Here is a 17,719-nt window from a genome sequence, read left to right on the forward strand (position 1 = left end):
GAGGGCAGCTTCAGCCTAGCTCAGTCGGTAGAGCATGAGGCTCCTTAATCTCAGGGTCGTGGGTTCGAGCCCAGCATTGCAGGAGGTTGGACTGGATGAACCCTCACGGTCCCTTCCAACTCTACAGCTATTCGAATCTCCCCTCAAAGTGGCAGGGCCTGCAGCTGTGCCCACCAGGAGCTGGTGCCCAGGCAGAAACATGGGAAAGAGATCCTTCCTGGCACTTGGGCTCATAGCCTACAGCCACATCTGTCCCCACTCTTGACACCCCCTGGCTCAATGCACGGCATTGTAAACACCTGGCTGGGGACCAGGAGCTTGTGCACTCACACCAATTTTTAGCCTCTGTTAAACAGTAACGTTTCAAAACCTTACAATACCTGTTTGTGCAGAGCAGGGTAGGGAACTGGATCTGGCCCATGGGCCTGATTCTTGTTGGGAATCAATGGAATGACCCCTCCCACCTCAAACCACTTTCCACTCCCTTGGACACAGTTTACTGTCTCCATTGGGCAGTGGCGTAGTGTGGGTTGTCAGCACCCGGGGCAAGGCAAGTAATTTGCGCCCCCTAACCCGTGGATTTTAGCAGGGGGCAGAGAGCTGCGAGTGTGAGCGCGCCCCCCCCCAGATGTTGCGCCCGGTGCGGCCGGCCCCCCCTGCACCCCCCACGCTATGCCACTGCCATTGGGACCCCCAAGCTTAATTAAGATCCAATTGACTAGCTATCACTTGGAACAGCCTCCCAAGGGAAGACTGGCCCTGTCACTGCTTTTGCTTTTTTAGACTGGCAAGCAAGGATGGTTTTATTTCAGCCATCTTCTGTGGAGCTTTGTTTCTCATCCCCCACCTGCCCTATGCCCACCTGCCGCCCTGTGACTTACAGAGACCATCTTCCCCTCGGAGGGCATGAAGGCCGGGCGGTTGCTGAGGCGCAGTTTTGTCTGCAAAGTGTTGAAGTTGATCTCCAGCTGGCATTTCTCCTGCACGCGGGGTGGCTTGTGCACGCGTCGATAGTCCCGGAAGTCCTCCAGCTTGCGCTGCATGGCACTCATGCTCTTCTCTGGCACGCGGTTCTCCAGCCATGGGATGGTGCGCCGGATCCATTCCAGGAGCTGACCGGGAAGAAACAGAAGGTGGCTTTAGTTGGCTGTTTGGGGCTGCGGAATCAAGACATGCTGTCTTGTATGCTGCCAAGCTCTTGAGACCTAGTAGCCCACCTTTAGCCCAAACAACCATTTTGGAGGCCCACGTCTTAATCTTTTACCATATCTTTGGGCTGCTGCCATGACCCAACTTGGATGCAACAGCAGTGCAAGTGTGGATCTATGATTCCCCTCCCACCGACCCACGAAAGCTTCAAGGGAAGTAAGCAAACAAGCATTAAATGCTGGGACAGGTTGGGCCCTGTGAAATGAACCCAGGAATTTTGCTTCTGAGTTCAGTGCTCTGTTTCCTGGTAGGAAGGAATTGGCCTGGAGATGTGAAAGGGGCATTGCTTTTGGGGACTTCCGCATGGGTAGTTTCAAGATACCTCGCTGGCCAGCTTCTCATACTCCTGCATCAGCTTTTCATTCTCTTGATTGACAGCAAGCACCTTGCAGATCCTGTTGGCTGCCGTCTCAGCCTGGAAGAGAAATGCACTTGCTGGTTAGAAATGGGAATAGTAAATAACAACACCAAAGAGCTGTGGGCAGGGAGGAAGCATAAAGAGATCATCTAGATTAGAATGGGAGTTGGTGGGCATCAAGTGAAAGACATGCCAGGGCATTCAGAGCTTTAAAAACTTCCCATGGTACGAAAATTTGCCTCCTATGTGATTATAGAAATATAGAATCGTTAAACAAAACAAGATAGAGAGTTATACCAGCGACTGACTGACTGAGAGTAGAGGATGGTCAATATCAGGATTGGAAAACTTGGAAGTAATAAAGAAGAAAGCAGAAAATAAATGATGGACATTAGCTCTTGAAATCCAAACCATGGGACATCCCATTGAAATTATTTAATTCTGACTCTGTTGTTTTTTGGTTTTGAATGTGGTAAGATTTGGCTTGATTTGTTATTAATATGAATGTTTTTTTAAATTGGAAAATGAATAAAAATTATTTACAGAAGCAAAAAATAAAATAAAAAACTTCCCATGATGCAACCTCAAATTCCAGAACAAACTATGTACATTTATCTGATCTACTTGCCTAGGGCTCAGCATCTGTGCTTCACTCTGGCTGCACAATGGGATTAGTGGGGAAGTAGCTTTAATGCAGAGCTTTCAAAACTGTGTGTTGCGACATATTAGTGTGTCGGCTGCAGTGTGTAGGTGTGTTCCGCGAACACTCCCCATACTCCTCCTGGGGCTGGAAAGTTTAACCTCCAGTTTGCTAGTAAAACTGAATTAATATGTCGCAAAATGATGCATGTCTAAAAAGTGTATCACTGTTATTAGTGATTATAGCAGTGTTTCCCAACTGGTGTTCCGCGGCACACTAGTGTGCCGCAAGACGTTGCCTGGTGTGCCGTGGGAGGGAGGCGGGCGAGTCCGGCGGCGAGAGGCGGGGCGGCGGCGGCGGCGAGCACACGCGGGGCGGCGAGCGAGCTCCCTCCCAAATCCCATCGCCGCTCGCTTCGGCCGGCCGCCCCGTGCCGCCACCCCAAGCCTCGCGCGCCCAGCGGGAGCTCCTGCCGGGCGCGCAAGGCTTGCAGACACTCACCCGAAGCACGGGGAGCCCTCCGGAGGGCTCCCTGTGCTTCGGGCAACAGGCTGCCGCCCCAAGCCTTGCGCGCCCAGCGGGAGCTCCTGCCGGGCGCGCAAGGCTTGCAGACACTCGCCCGAAGCACGGGGAGCCCTCCGGAGGGCTCCGCGTGCTTCGGGCAACAGGCTGCCGCCCCAAGCCTTGCGCGCCTGGCGGGAGCTCCTGCCGGGCGCGCAAGGCTTGCAGACACTCGCCGAAGCACGGGGCACCCTCCGGAGGGCTCCGCGTGCTTCGGGCAACAGGCTGCCGCCCCAAGCCTTGCGCGCCTGGCGGGAGCTCCTGCCGGGCGCGCAAGGCATGCAGACACTCGCCCGAAGCACGGGGAGCCCTCCGGAGGGCTCCCTGTGCTTCGGGCAACAGGCTGCCGCCCCAAGCCTTGCGCGCCCAGCGGGAGCTCCTGCCGGGCGCGCAAGGCTTGCAGACACTCGCCCGAAGCACGGGGAGCCCTCCGGAGGGCTCCGCGTGCTTCGGGCAACAGGCTGCCGCCCCAAGCCTTGCGCGCCTGGCGGGAGCTCCTGCCGGGCGCGCAAGGCTTGCAGACACTCGCCGAAGCACGGGGCACCCTCCGGAGGGCTCCGCGTGCTTCGGGCAACAGGCTGCCGCCCCAAGCCTTGCGCACCTGGCGGGAGCTCCTGCCGGGCGCGCAAGGCTTGCAGACACTCGCCCGAAGCACGGGGAGCCCTCCGGAGGGCTCCCTGTGCTTCGGGCAACAGGCTGCCGCCCCAAGCCTTGCGCGCCCAGCGGGAGCTCCTGCCGGGCACGCAAGGCTTGCAGACACTCGCCCGAAGCACGGGGCACCCTCCGGAGGGCTCCGCGTGCTTCGGGCAACAGGCTGCCGCCCCAAGCCTTGCGCGCCTGGCGGGAGCTCCTGCCGGGCGCGCAAGGCTTGCAGACACTCGCCCGAAGCACGGGGAGCCCTCCGGAGGGCTCCCTGTGCTTCGGGCAACAGGCTGCCGCCCCAAGCCTTGCGCGCTGGGCGGGAGCTCCTGCCGGGCACGCAAGGCTTGCGGACAGCTTCCTGAAGCCTGGAGAGCACGAGGGGTCAGTGCGCACCGATGCCTCTTGCTCTCCAGGCTTCAGCGAAAGCCTGCATTCGCCCCATAGGACGCACACACATTTCCCCTTTATTTTTGGAGGGGGAAAAGTGCGTCCTATGGGGCGAAAAATACGGTATTTTCTTTGTGTTTATTTGATGCCTATTAAAGAGAGTTACTTTATATATAGTCAATATAGGCACAGAGTTAATTTTTTAAACATTTTCTAATGGTGGTGTGCCTCGAGATTTTTTTCATGAAACAAGTGTGCCTTTGCCCAAAAAAGGTTGGGAAACACTGGATTATAGCACTGACATGAGAATACCAGCCAGTGCCTTGGGACGAGCCATAAAGCTGTCCAAAAGAGGAGGGAATGAAGGAATGGGTTTCCCCAAACCCCAAAACTGACTGTGCAGGCAGTTTTTAAACTTCACCAAAAAAATTCCCCCCCAAAATGGGGAATTTTTTGGGTGCAGTTTAAAACTGCCTCCATAGTAGAAATGTAGCCTTATTGGAGTTCACCGATTGGTTCTGCATTGCTCCGGGACAGGAGGAAGGAAGTCAAAATGACACCGAGTTGGTTCAAAGAAAGAGTTTATTCTGCTCTCCGGATAGCAGAAGGCACTTGGGTGATCAAGTCCACAACAAGTCCAAAGAAATGACAAGTTTCATGCAGTATTTATATCCTCCAGACATCCTCTCCCCCTTCCCCAGCCACGTCAGCTTGTATACGCAGGTTGACATCATATATGTTCCTGCTCTGGCTCTCTTAACCATAAAAGGGATTTCCTTCCTGCACTCCTGACCATAAAAGGATATTCCTGTTCCTACTCCTATCTTGATGCAAGAGGTCACTACTTCTGAGAACATGCTCTGGCGTTAGTCCCAGACTTGGGTCTCTGCGTCATTTGTGGTCAGGACATAAGATATGTCTGTGTCTGTTCTACTGGAAAGTCAAGGCCAGTCTTGTCATCAAACTGATAAGGGAGAGAGCTGTGTTCTTGTTTTGCATTTGCTCAATGGCTAAAGTTTATGCATTTTAGCTAAGGAGAAATGAGAATTTTGGTGCAGTTTAAAACTGCCTGCACAGTCAGTTTTGGGTTTGGGAAACCCATTCCTTCAAGCTCTCCTTTGCTGGAGGCAGTTATGCTGTGTCTTGATGGCAGCCTGTTAGAGATGCTTTAGCTGCATCCTGCCCTGAGCAGTGGGTTGTCATAGAAGACCCCCAGTTCACTGATTCTAAAAGGAAGAAGGAACTGGGCTAGCATAGTTCTCCACTGCAGATATGTAGACCCAGGGGGAAATGCTGCTACCGCTTCTTTTTGCTTACCTGCTCTGCCCCTGCAAAGGCGTGGTAGAAGCAGGAGACGTAGGTCATGATGGCTTTCTCATCTGGTTTGGGGGTGTTGACAATATCTGTGGGAAGAAGACAAAAGCTGAAGGAGGAGAGCAGCGAGGCGCTCAATAGAGAGGGCTACTTGCTAATGCTACTGAATTATATTGATGGCGCAAATGGAGATACATTGCCAAGAGAATTGGTCTTATATACAACCCTGGCAATTCAAAATGGTAATTACAATTCAAAGGAAAACAGCCCAAAATCTTACACTGAACGCTAGGTACCACTCACTCTGGAATACAGCTACAATGGAGAAAAATCACTCTTAATTTTATATTTCGACAAGAGCAAGAGAGCTCAGTTGGTAGAGCTGAGATTCTTAAGCTCAGGGTTGTAGGTTCGAGCCCCAAGCTGGGCGAAAGATTCCTGCACTGCAGAGGGTTGGACTAGATGACTCTCATGGTCCCTTCCAACTCTACAATTCTAGAGCATGGTGCTGATAACACCAAGGTTGCAGGTTTGATTCCCATATGGGATATATTCCTGCATATTCCTGCATTACAGGGGGTTGGATTAGAGCAGGGTTTTCCAAACTTGGGTATCCAGCTGCTTTTGGACTACAGTTCCCATAATCCCCAACCATTGGTCCTGCTAGCTAAGAATGATGGGAGTTGTAGCCCCAAAACAGCTGGAGAACCATGTTTTTGAAACTGTGGACTAGAGATCCTCAGGGTCCCTTCCAACTCTCTCACTCAAACACAAACACACACATGGTGCCTGGCTCCTCACCTTCTGCATCCAGCATCTTAGGGATATCCAGGTACTTCTCAGCCACCTCAAAGGCTGTGTTGAGATTCCCAATGGGGTCATCCTGTGGACAGACAGACACAGTTGCTCAGAGTGAGTCGCTACACCATGGCAGGGAGTAGCTGGCAGGGTTACAGGTGAGGATGAGTCGGAAGGTGAACAGCTCCTAACGTATTGCTGCTCATGCTGAACTAACTATGGCTATAAAAAGCTGCTTTGTGCTGCCAAGACTTTATCTATCAAGACAAGTCTCCCCCATTCTATTTCATCTTTTAAACTGGTGACACCAGGAACTGAACCTACAGCCTTCTGCATGCAAAGCAGACTCTCAGCCACTGAGCTACACCCTTAGCAAAATGCCCTCCATAATGGGGGACAGGGACAAAGCAGTGGATCTTTGGGCCCAGACACACAGGGGTCGGATTGCTGGCAATAAGCACCACAAGGAGAGTCCTATTTGCTCTAGCTGGGTGATTGGCAGGGCGGGAGGGGCGGGTGCTGGAAATCACAGGTTGACTCAAAGGACAAAGATGCCAGCAGACACTGCAGAGATTGCACGCAGAGAGCCTGAAAGGAATGGGAGCAGCCAGGAAGAGGCAAGAGGAAGACAGCACCTTTCTGAGCTTGGCATAGTCAATGAGGTCAGGGCGGTGCCTGTGGATCAGGGCGCAGAGTGCCAGGCCATCCTTCCAGCTGGTGGGTAGCACGCGGGCATGGAGAGAGAAGAGGGAAAGAGTGAATGAGTGAGTCCTGGGTCTCTTCAGCTGGGTCTGGGTGGCCTCCAGCTTTGGTCCAACATCCTTTGTCAGAGAAATGGCGGCTGCCCCATCCAGGTATGGAAAGGCACAGGGGGCAAATGAAGAGGAAAAGGGAGGAACAGAAGCAGACATTGCGGAAGGAGCAAATCTAGTCAGGGAACGGATGCGGCCCTCCAGGCCTCTCTATGCGGCCCGGGAACTCTCCCCAAACCACGTCCCTCAACAGGCCTGCTTTGTGCCTTCCTGGGATGCTTTTGGCTGGCTGAAACATGTCCCTACATATCTTTAGACACCAGGCAAAAACTTTCTTCTTCTCCCAGGCCTTTGGCTAATTAAACAATTGATGGTCTTTTTTAAGCTGTAGGAAGAGGGCACTGTTTTTCTTTGTCACTATGTTATGCATTTTTTGTGTTTTTATATTGTAAACCGCCCTCAGATGAAGGGCGGCATAGAAATTTAATAAATAATAATAATATTCATCCAATGCTCCAGCCACATTTGCCTCTGGCTCTGCCCAACATGGGCGTGTGGCCCTTAGAAGGTTGTCCTGAAAGGAATGTGGCCCTTGGGCTGAGCAAAGGGGTCCCCTGGCCAGAACTGGCTTCCTTCTTCCTGCAGGAACATTGGCCCTGTTGCCCTCTGGGCAGAGGAGGCTGGTTGCAGGAAATTAGTCTAGAAGCTAAGTCCCTTTTGGCACCCAGCTCTGGTGTTGTTCCTCCATGCCAGGGGGCTATGCTGCATCAGTTTCAAGCCAACAGTCAGGCAAACAAATGCTGAATCCAGCTGGAAGGTGTGGTATTTATTTATGTTTAAATGTCCCTATTGCAGAGTTGGGGTTCTGCAAAAGCTCTTTTGCCTCAAAGCAGGCGGAACTGGGAACTGGGGGAGGCTTCTCACACTGAACGGAACCAGGGACAAAGCCCTGACTGCCCCCACCCCAATCTCACCCCGTTTTCCTTTAGGGAATTCTGTTGTCAGCAGACAGAAAGTTTATTTATTTTGTTGCATTTTTATCCCAGCTTTTTCATCCGAGGAGCTCAGGGTAGTGCAGATGGTCCGCCTCCTCATTTAATCCCCGCAACACCTCCCTCCCATTAATCTATCAGGCAAGTGCCATAGAACTGTAGAGCTGAAAGGGACCACGAGGGTCATCTAGTCCAACCCCCTGCAATGCAGGAATATTTTTGCCCAATGTGGGGTTTGAACCCTCAGCCCTGAGATTAAGACTCCCATGGCTCTACTGCCTTAGCTCTGTTTTTATATATGGAAGGGTTTTTAAAATATTGGGACTTGTTTATATACAGAATTGCTTTTCATTTGAACTATTTTACACTTTTTCTTGTTTTGCCATTGTAACTATTGCATTTGTTTCATAGTTATGCATTTTATTGCTGTAAGCCGCCCTGGGAAGGGTGGGCTAGAAATCCAATTCAACAAACTAACAAAAATCATTTGCCATTATTTTACTTGTCAAATAAGAGCACCTGCCGTTCATGCTTTGGCTGAGATTCCCGCATCGCAGGGGGTTGGACTAGATGACCCTTGGTGTACCTTCCAACTCTACAATCCTATGCTTCTATTCCTTTTATTCCTCCTCCTCCCCTTCTTGTATCCTGGCTAGAAATCTTGTCGCTCCAAACCCTCTTTCGCTATGCACAGCCTGTGCATTTGTAAGCGTGTAGCAAACAATGAATGCAGCTGACCACAAATTGTGTGTGACCCCCCTCCACTCCCCCTCCCCTGCCTCATACCTGATGTGGAAGTTTTGCACATTGACATTCCGGTAGGGAGCAGTCTTCCTCTGGCACCACAGCAGCAGCCCCTCCTTGGCTGAGGTTTCTGAAAAGAAAGGAAGGAAGGAAGGCTCAGGCAATGGACCCTCTGTGCTGGCTAAGACCCAGGAGTTACTTCGATACCCGGCAGGGACACTGGCTCTTGCCTACTCTTGTCCGCTCAGAGTAGATGTCATTTTCTACTATTGACTGACAGCAACCCTCCAAAGTCTCAGTCAAAGTCTCAGCCAGTGTGTTGTAGTGGTTAAGAGCGGTGGAGTCGTAATCTGGTGAACCGGGTTCGATTCCCCGCTCCTCCACATGCGGCTGCTGGGTGACCTTGGGCTAGTCACACTTCTCTGAAGTCTCTCAGCCCCACTCACCTCACAGAGTGTTTGTTGTGGGGGAGGAAGGGAAAGGAGATTGTTAGCCGCTTTGAGACTCCTTAGGGTAGTGATAAAGCGGGATATCAAATCCAAACTCCTCCTCTTCTTCTTTCCCATCATTACACCTTCCTGCAATGCACTTGCTCCAGCACCACTAAGCCATGCCAGCCTGCCCACCTATTGCAGGGCGGCCCATTCCCATTGCCAGTGGCTTTTCAGGATTCCCAGCAGAGGACATCCTTTCCTGACACATGGCGGATTTAACTGGTGGTGCTGGGAGTTGAGCTTTGGACCTTCTGCAATTGAGGGGCGCAGGGAGACCATCCCCAGAGACTGTCATTGTTGGTCAGCTGCCGGGCGGGGGCACACCAGAGTAGGAGGCTCTCCATTCTGGCCTGTTGCTGATCTGCCTGGGCGCTGCTCCCTTTTCTGAGCAGAGGCCAGAGTGAGAGACGAAGCAGCCGCTGCCTCTACCTCCCCTGCCTGCTCCTTTGCAGCAGTGCATATTGCGGTCAGAAAGAAGAGAACAAGGGAAAGGGCAGTGAGGACCATGGCAAAAAGGACGAGGGCATCTTATCTATGGGACTTTAAGCTGGTCCTGTTCCCTTTTCCGCTTGGGTCCTAGGAGAAGCTGCATTGTACTGAGTTAGACCCTTGGTCTGTCTGGCTTAGTATTGTCTGCACTGACTGGCAGATGCCACTGGGGACTGAACCCAGGATGTTCTGTATGCAAAGCAAGCGAGCCAACAGCTCTTCCCTTAAAAAAGCAGACCAGGATGCTGCGAGGGGCTTGTGTGCCCTTGTGTTCACCTTCCACTGAGATGTCCTGGATGGCAAATCGAAGGATGATTGTCCAGATCATGCCCAGAGTCATCTTCAGGTTCCCATCCACGATTTCTGGAAAAGCAGGAGGGGATGGAGGGAGCTTAGAGAACCACAGTGTTTGGGGTCAGACCTGCATCGTTTCAGTTGTCTCAACAAAACCACACAAATGAGACATGGATTTTCACCAAAGGGATTCCAAACATGTTTGGAGATATAATCTCCTTCTGTGGGGGCACAACCTGGAGAAGGATGTCTGTCCAAAACATCTGGCAAGCAAGTCTGGATTCAGTCATTATTGGGTTTATTTATGTACCACTTTTTGAGTTTTGCCAGGCTGAATAATTTGGTACTATCCACTCTTTTACCCATTTCGCTGCTCACCCTGACTCCAGATTGTTTATGAATAAGCTAAATCGTACCAGTTCCAGTACAGATATTTGAAGGGGACCTTGCAATTTACCTATAAAGGTAGTGCTGTTGAGTGGGACATCCATCTGCTCAGAGGGCTGTACTGGTTGCCAATATGCAGTTTAAGCTTTTGTTTTTAGCATTTAAAGCCCTCAACAGCTTAACCTAAGAAACGACCTCATCCCCATGTACACCTGTTCTTCAGCATCCATGATCATTGGCCGTGCTGGCTGGGGATGATGGGAGTTGGAAAACAACATCTGGATAGCACCATGCTGGCTACTCCTGGCTCTGAGAGCACCACATGCCCCAGAGATGTGCTTAGCATGCACTACAAACTGGGCTTTTGGTGTTACATCTCCAGCCCTCTGGAATGAGTTACCAAACAAAACACTCACCCTCAGCACCAATAGATACCAGCTTGACCCCCTTGCTGGCGATGAAGTCTAGTGCCTTGTTGACATTGGCGATCTTGTGGAAGCGCATCTTCCCTTTATCTGGCTTTGGCAACCTTTCACCTTTGGGGAGAAGAGGAAGAGGAGGGAAGATGGAGGATGAGGGAGAGTCAAATATAAAGTATTCGTTCAAAGCAACACCATCAACAGGAAACTAATATATTATCTTAAAGATTTCAAAATGAAACATCACAAGGGAGGTTGCAACAGACCAACTGCTAACTCCAATTAAATGTAGCACATCCTGCCACTTGGTGATTTGGAGTCTTATACAGAAGTTGAACAAATTGTAAAAGTTTTATTGTGACTTGTGAATTTTGCCTCAACCTCCCCGCTCCACATTTCTTGCCCCTGGGCAGCTCCACAGATCATCATCCTTGCCAAGCCTTTTTTTTTTTTTTTTAATACCTGAAATCACCTCCAGCAGAAGCATGAGCTTCAGGCCATTCCGGAAATCTTCCTCAATGTTCTCGATCTGCGTTCCTGCCTTCCTCAAGTGAGAGTTACACCAGGCTGTGAATGTCTGCAGGAAACACAATGGCAATGGTCAACTGAGTCACCGAATACCGATACACATCACATCTCTGTTTTTATGATGATTGCACTGAAATGCTAATGATTAAGCAGCATAAAGATGCCTTAAACCAGGGGTCAGCAAACTTTTTCAGCAGGGGGCTGGTCCACTGTCCCTCAGACCTTGTGGGGGCCCAGACTATATTTTTTTGGGGGGGGAATGAACAAATTCCTATGCCCCACAAATAACCCAGAGATGCATTTTAAATTAAAGGACACATTCTACTCATGTAAAAATATGCTGATTCCCGGACCATCTGATTGGGCCAGATCCAGCCCCTGGGCCTTAGTTTGTCTACCCATGCCTTAAACAAATAAATAAAACATGCACACCGTAATTGCTGAGGGTTATATTCAACTAAAGAGCGACTCAGCCCCTGCATATCAGTTTCTGGGGATCTCCAATGCAAGGAGAACACTGTTGCACACAGGCCATGCTTGTGGACTTCCCTGGGGGAATCTGGCTGGCCATTGTGAGGATGAGATGCTGGACCAAATGGGTCTTCTTAATGATGCCCTTTTCCAGCTTAGCTAAAGCTGCCAATCTATTGTCCTTTACATACAGACTCCTTGCTTACTTAGAATGGGGTGGAGATGCAGGAAGGAATGCCCCTTATCCAGAATATCTCCCCCCTTCTAGAAGGAGTATCTAGCTGTTTCCTGGTGAAGATATTGAAACACTCCATTTAGACTTTGCAGGTGAGCACTAAACCGACACTGCCATGAGACCAGCACAGCTTGGGTGTTGGAGTGCTTTGTTTTTAAAGGGTTGCCATATTCCCCAAAGTGAAAATCTGGACGAAGTTGTTGAGCTTTTTTATTTTTGGCCTTTTTCGAATTTTCAATTTTTTTTGAATTTTCAAATAATTATATATAAATGATTATAAAGGGGGGTGTTAATATATATTATATTATATATTATATTATTATATTATATATTAACACCCCCCTTTCACGTGTCTGGGTTTTTCAGACATTTTGCCAATTTGCCGAAAATCCACCCGGACGCCATTTTCCTGCACAATTTCTGCACATGTCTGGGAAAACCTGGACATATGGCAGCCCTAGGTAAAAAAATAAATACATCTAGATATCAGACCCTCCAAGTGTCCCCATTTTCTAGGGACAGTGCTGGATTTACAGAAGCCATCCCAGTTGATCCTGGCATGCCCCACTTTTCCTTAGGAAGTTCCTATTTTCATCAGATAAATGTTGGAAGGTATGAGCCAGCGAAATGAGTAACTATACAAACATTAGAAGACATCTGAAGGAAGCCCTGAGCCCTCGGATTACATACGCTTCAGGTTATATACGCTTCAGTTTACAGACTCCGCTAACCCAGAAATAGTGCTTCAGGTTAAGAACTTTGCTTCAGGATAAGAACAGAAATCCTGCTCTGTCGGTGCGGCAGCAGCAGGAGGCCCCATTAGCTAAAGTGGTGCTTCAGGTTAAGAACAGTTTCAGGTTAAGAACGGACCTCCGGAACGAATTAAGTACTTAACCTGAGGTACCACTGTATCGGGAAGATTTTTTAAATGTTTAATGTTTTATAGTTTTTTATATATGTTGGAAGCTGCCCAGAGTGGCTGGCGCAAGCCAGTCACATGGGCGGGGTATAAATCATAAAATGATGGTGATGATGATGGAATAGGACATCTCTATTTTCATCATAGAAAAGTTGGAGGGCATGCGATCATTCAAATAAAGATACTGTACATGACATTTATACTTGGCAGGCAGGTGTTAAACCGACACCGCTATGAGTCTAGCACATCCTGGGTGATTGGTTTCTAAATCATGGTAAAAAATGTTAGGGTGTGAAACCTAAGACGCTGGCAAGTTAGCAATGTCATGTGACTTTAAGTAGTCAAGCTCGTTAAGTTGTTAAGTTGCTCAGTATATAAAGAGTGTTTGTTTTCTCTGCCTGTGGGGCGTGAAGCAAAAATGTCTGAAAGCTCTGGAGGTGTTTCTGTTATCTTTCTGCAATAAACCTGTCTTTGGAAAGACAGGCTTCCCTGTGTCGTTATTTCTTTGCTGCTGAGACTCTGAAGCTTGTACTGCAACAAGAATCTCTGCACTGGACTTAATTAATGCTCTGCAAAGAGAACTGTTGCTGGTTGCGCAGCGGAAGCGTTTACTGGACCAGTACACACACTCTCTTAAAAAATAAATACATCCAGCTATTCGGGGAAGCAGGTGACTGGCTGGGAGTTCCCTGTTTTTGGAGAAGTAGTGGATATGTTCCTCTCTGTGTGTGAAATATGACTAAACAGGTCCAATTGGAGCTTATGGGATCATACATTGCCTTCAGTTCATTCCGCAGCATCCTGATCTCAGCTCCCCTGCCTCCCACCCCGGTGCCTGGCCAAATTTAGACCTGGCCCTCAAGGTGCCTGCAATGAAGCAAGTTTCATGCAATGCCCTGAGTCTGCAGAATATATTTATGGCCAGCCACCTGGCGCCAACAGAATGGGAAGGATGGGGGAAGAGCAGTGTTTCCTGACCATCCCAGGGCACTGAGCTTGTGTACAGCAGAGAGCGTACAGTGCAGGACGTGGCGATGGCAGGCACATGGCAGGCTGTCACAACAAGCACCTCCAGCTGGCAATTGGATCAATTGTTGCTGCATTTTGTTTTGTTGTATCATTTTACATTGCTGTATCGTAAGCCACCTTGTGTGGGCCTTTTGCCTAAAAAGGTGAATACAGTGGTAACTCGTGTTAAGTACTTAATTCGTTCCAGAGGTCTGTTCTTAACCTGAAACTGTTCGTAACCTGAAGCACCACTTTAGCTAATGGGGCCTCCTGCTGCTGCCGCGCTGCTGGAGCACGATTTCTGTTCTCATCCTGAAGCAAAGTTCTTAACCTGAGGTAATATTTCTGGGTTAGCAGAGTCTGTAACCTGAAGCGTATGTAACCTGAAGTGTATGTAACCCGAGGTAGCACTGTACGCTGAACAATCTGAACAAACACACAGCTGGAAGCGAGAGGGCAGCCATATTTGTTGCACTGTGTGACTGCCTGGTTCTGGGTTCAGTTTCAGATTAAAATGGGTGTTCGGGTGAGGACTCTGAACCCCGCCCTTTCTCCGCATTACCTTGTGCGCACTCCCTTGAAACTCTTATCTAGGGACTGACTACACTTCAAGGATTTAACAGAGGTCTCCTGAGTCCAAGGATATTGTGGGGCCCACAGTGGTAGTAATGGGGTTAGGGGAAACTTCCCCTCCAATTCAACAATTCCCAAAATCCTTTGGGAGAAGCCATGGCGATTAACCTGGCATATAGCTGATACTGTATAAACATTTGTGTGTGCATGTAACTCAGGCAGGCCTCTAGAATTACATGTCCAACGACCAGACAAAACAGAATCTGGAAAATCTGAACTGAGCAGCGGTTTGAGATGGGAACTCTTGGTAAGATATTAACAGATGCGAAAGAAAGAGGGGGCTTTGCCCTGCCAGACTTAAAGTTGTACTATGAAGCCGCAGCTTTTTGCTGGCTAAAAGACTGGCTACTTCTCGAAGACACTGACGTGTTGGACTTGGAAGGTTTTAACAATGCTTTTGGTTGGCATGCATACTTATGGTATGATAAAGTTAAGATCAATAAGGCCTTTAAGAACCATATTGTCAGGAAAGCAGTGTTTAATGTCTGGACAAAATACAAAGACTTACTGGAAAATAAAACTCCAAGGTGGCTCTCACCTCTGGAGGCTAAGGCCCTAAAAAGACCCAATATGGAGGCCAAATGGCCAAAATATTGGGAAATATTAGAAAAAGATGGAGACAATTGGAAATTGCAGAGTTTAGAGAAAATGAAGGATAAGGTGCGAGACTGGTTACATTATGCTCAGATTAAAGAAGTTTTTAAAAATGATAAAAAGTTAGGGTTCCAGGTGGAGAAATCGAAGTTAGAAACTGAATTGTTAGAACCAAAGACTAAGGTATTATCTAGAATGTATAACTTGCTGTTAAAATGGAATACACAAGACGAAATGGTTAAATCGGCTATGATAAAATGGGCACAGGACATTGGGCATAATATCATGTTTGAGGACTGGGAAAGGTTGTGGACCACTGGGCTGAACTTCACCGCATGTAATGCTCTGAAGGAAAATGTAATGAAAATGATATATAGATGGTACATGACCCCAGTTAAACTTGCCAAAATATACCATTCGTCTGATAATAAATGTTGGAAATGTAAAGAAAACGAAGGAACATTCTTTCACCTCTGGTGGACATGCCCTAAGGTGAAGGTCTTCTGGGAAATGATATATAATGAGCTGAAAAAGGTATTTAAGTATACCTTCACTAAGAAACCAGAGGCCTTCCTTCTGGGTATTGTCGGTCAGAAGGTGTTAAAGAAGGACCGAACATTCTTTATGTATGCAACAACGGCAGCAAGGATACTCATCGCAAAAAAATGGAAAACTCAAGATCTACCCACACTGGAAGAGTGGCAGATGCAACTGATGGACTATATGCAACTGGCCGAGATGACTGGCAGAATCCGTGACCTGGGAGAAGAGAAGATGGAGGAAGACTGGGAGAAATTCAAGAAGTATTTACAAAAACATTGTAATTTGGTTGAATGTTAAGAAGGATGCTAGATTATAAAAAATTGGCCACCACTAAATTAGATTTGAAATTTGATGATAAGTGAGACTAAAGAAAATATAAAACTTTTTGGAAGAAGTGCTAGATTATATTTGAATGTGTGGACGTGAGATTGTAAACAAGTTGATAATTTGTTTGGAAAAAACTTTTAACGATGTAAATGGGAGCGGGAGACGCGAGGGAGTCCAAAGAAGTCATGAAATTATGTCTGTGATAGAAGTAAGATTGTTTATTATTTGTGCATTTATATTTAAAAACTTTAATAAATATTTATAAAAAAAAAAAAGAGATGGGAACTCTTGGGGTCAGGGTCCAAATGCAGCCCTCCCAACGTCTCCCCTATTTATTGTTATTTTATTAATTGCGTTTACATTCCAGCATTTCCTCCAAGGAGCTCGGAGTGGTGCACGTGGTTTTCTCCCTCCACAATTAATCTCCACAACAACCCTGTAAGGCAGTAACCCAAGCGACTTTCCTCAGACCGCACCCCTTCTCCCCCAACCCATGCACCCCACTAGCTCTGCTTTGCACCCTTGGTGAGTGTTTATGCCTGGCTGGAATGTGTCCTTGAGCTCTGACAACGCTCCTTGTTTGCCTAGATGAGGGAGAGAGAGGGGGAAGTGTGTTGATAGAAGCTACCCTGCTGAACACATGTGAAATGTACACTTGCTCCACCCATTTTTGCTTATGACCCTATGCACCACTGATAAATGGCCCCTCTGGAAAAATATATAATTCTCCATCTGTTCTAGGAACTGGGAGTCAGCACAACATTTCCAACAGCTTTAGAGTCTGGGGGTTCTGCTGGCACACAGCTGGTGCTCAGCACCTGTTTCTGATATTTGAATCGCTATGAATTGGTCTTGAATTGCATTCATTGTTTGTTGAATTGGTTTGGTTTTTTGCTCTACGCGGTACTGCGTTTTTTTGATTAGGTATAAAATGCCCTTTAATGAGTCGGCTTTTGTTGTGTTCTATCATAACATGCAATTTCCAAAACAAGGTCTAGGGGGGCGGGGGAAATATGGGAGGACAACTCATAAAGCACCAGAATCAGGATATTGTCTGGATTCTCCAAAAAATGCACATGAACAAAGGATGGCAGTTCCGGAGGAATGGGCAAATGTGTGGAAACCACATTAGAATGGTCCTTACAACCTGCTGTTGTGTTTTTCTTTAAAAACGAGCAGCTAAACACCAGAAGATGGCTATGAAGCGCTAGATAGTATAAATGGGTTGGGGGGCATTTATTTATTGGAAACAGCAACATGAGGGCTAGAACCCTCATGTTAAACCAGGAAGCTGTCTTATCCCATCAGATCATTGGTCTGTTTAGGTTGGCAGTGCCTACAGTGACTTGGCAGTGACCCTCCAAGGGTCACAGCCCTGTTTGGAGATGCCAGCTGTTACATGCCACCCCAATATTCAAGCAACAACAAGACATTCCAGGGGTGCCTGCACTTACCCAGGGTTCAGTTTCCTTGGAATGAGGATCAGTGGAGACTGTGGTGTCTTTAGGAGACATGGTTTTATTTATACTTATATACAAACTGGGCATGGGGCGCCGGTGGTGCTGTGGGTTAAACCACAGAGCCTAGGGCTTGCTGATCGGAAGGTCAGTGGTTAGAATCCCCGCGACGGGGTGAGCTCCTGTTGCTCGGTCCCTGCTCCTGCCAACCTAGCAGTTCGGAAGCACACAGTGCAAGTAGATAAATAGGTACCAATCTGGCGGGAAGGTAAGCGGCATTTCCATGCACTGCTTTGGTTCGCCAGAAGAGGCTTAGTCATGCTGGCCACATGACCTGGAAGCTGTCTGTGGACAATGCCGGCTCCCTCGGCCAGTAAAGCAAGATGAGCGCCGCAACCCCAGAGTTACCCGCGACTGGACCTAATGGTCAGGGGTCCCTTTACTTTTACCTTTACAAACTGAGCATAGGATGGAGGGTCTCACATCAACACTCCCATCTTGCTCTCCTCTTTAGGTTTCCAGGG

At 48.4% G+C, this 17,719-nt stretch overlaps 1 protein-coding gene across 1 annotated transcript in view; it reads right to left on the minus strand.

The window, feature by feature from the left end:
• ACTN3 (actinin alpha 3) overlaps positions 1–17,719 on the minus strand; it is a 45,147-nt gene that overhangs the window by 11,317 nt on the left and 16,111 nt on the right. Inside the window, exons 2-10 of the mRNA XM_081841783.1 lie at positions 10,943–11,057; positions 10,478–10,597; positions 9,657–9,743; positions 8,440–8,527; positions 6,545–6,623; positions 5,913–5,994; positions 5,115–5,200; positions 1,532–1,624; positions 882–1,112 (exon numbers count right to left, since the gene is read on the minus strand). Of these exons, the coding sequence (XP_081697909.1) occupies positions 882–1,112; positions 1,532–1,624; positions 5,115–5,200; positions 5,913–5,994; positions 6,545–6,623; positions 8,440–8,527; positions 9,657–9,743; positions 10,478–10,597; positions 10,943–11,057 (981 nt within the window). The remainder of the gene's footprint in view (positions 1–881; positions 1,113–1,531; positions 1,625–5,114; positions 5,201–5,912; positions 5,995–6,544; positions 6,624–8,439; positions 8,528–9,656; positions 9,744–10,477; positions 10,598–10,942; positions 11,058–17,719) is intronic.

This window comes from Podarcis erhardii (genome assembly GCF_964252035.2).
Source record: "Podarcis erhardii genome assembly, chromosome: 15".
Taxonomy (NCBI): domain Eukaryota; kingdom Metazoa; phylum Chordata; class Lepidosauria; order Squamata; family Lacertidae; genus Podarcis; species Podarcis erhardii.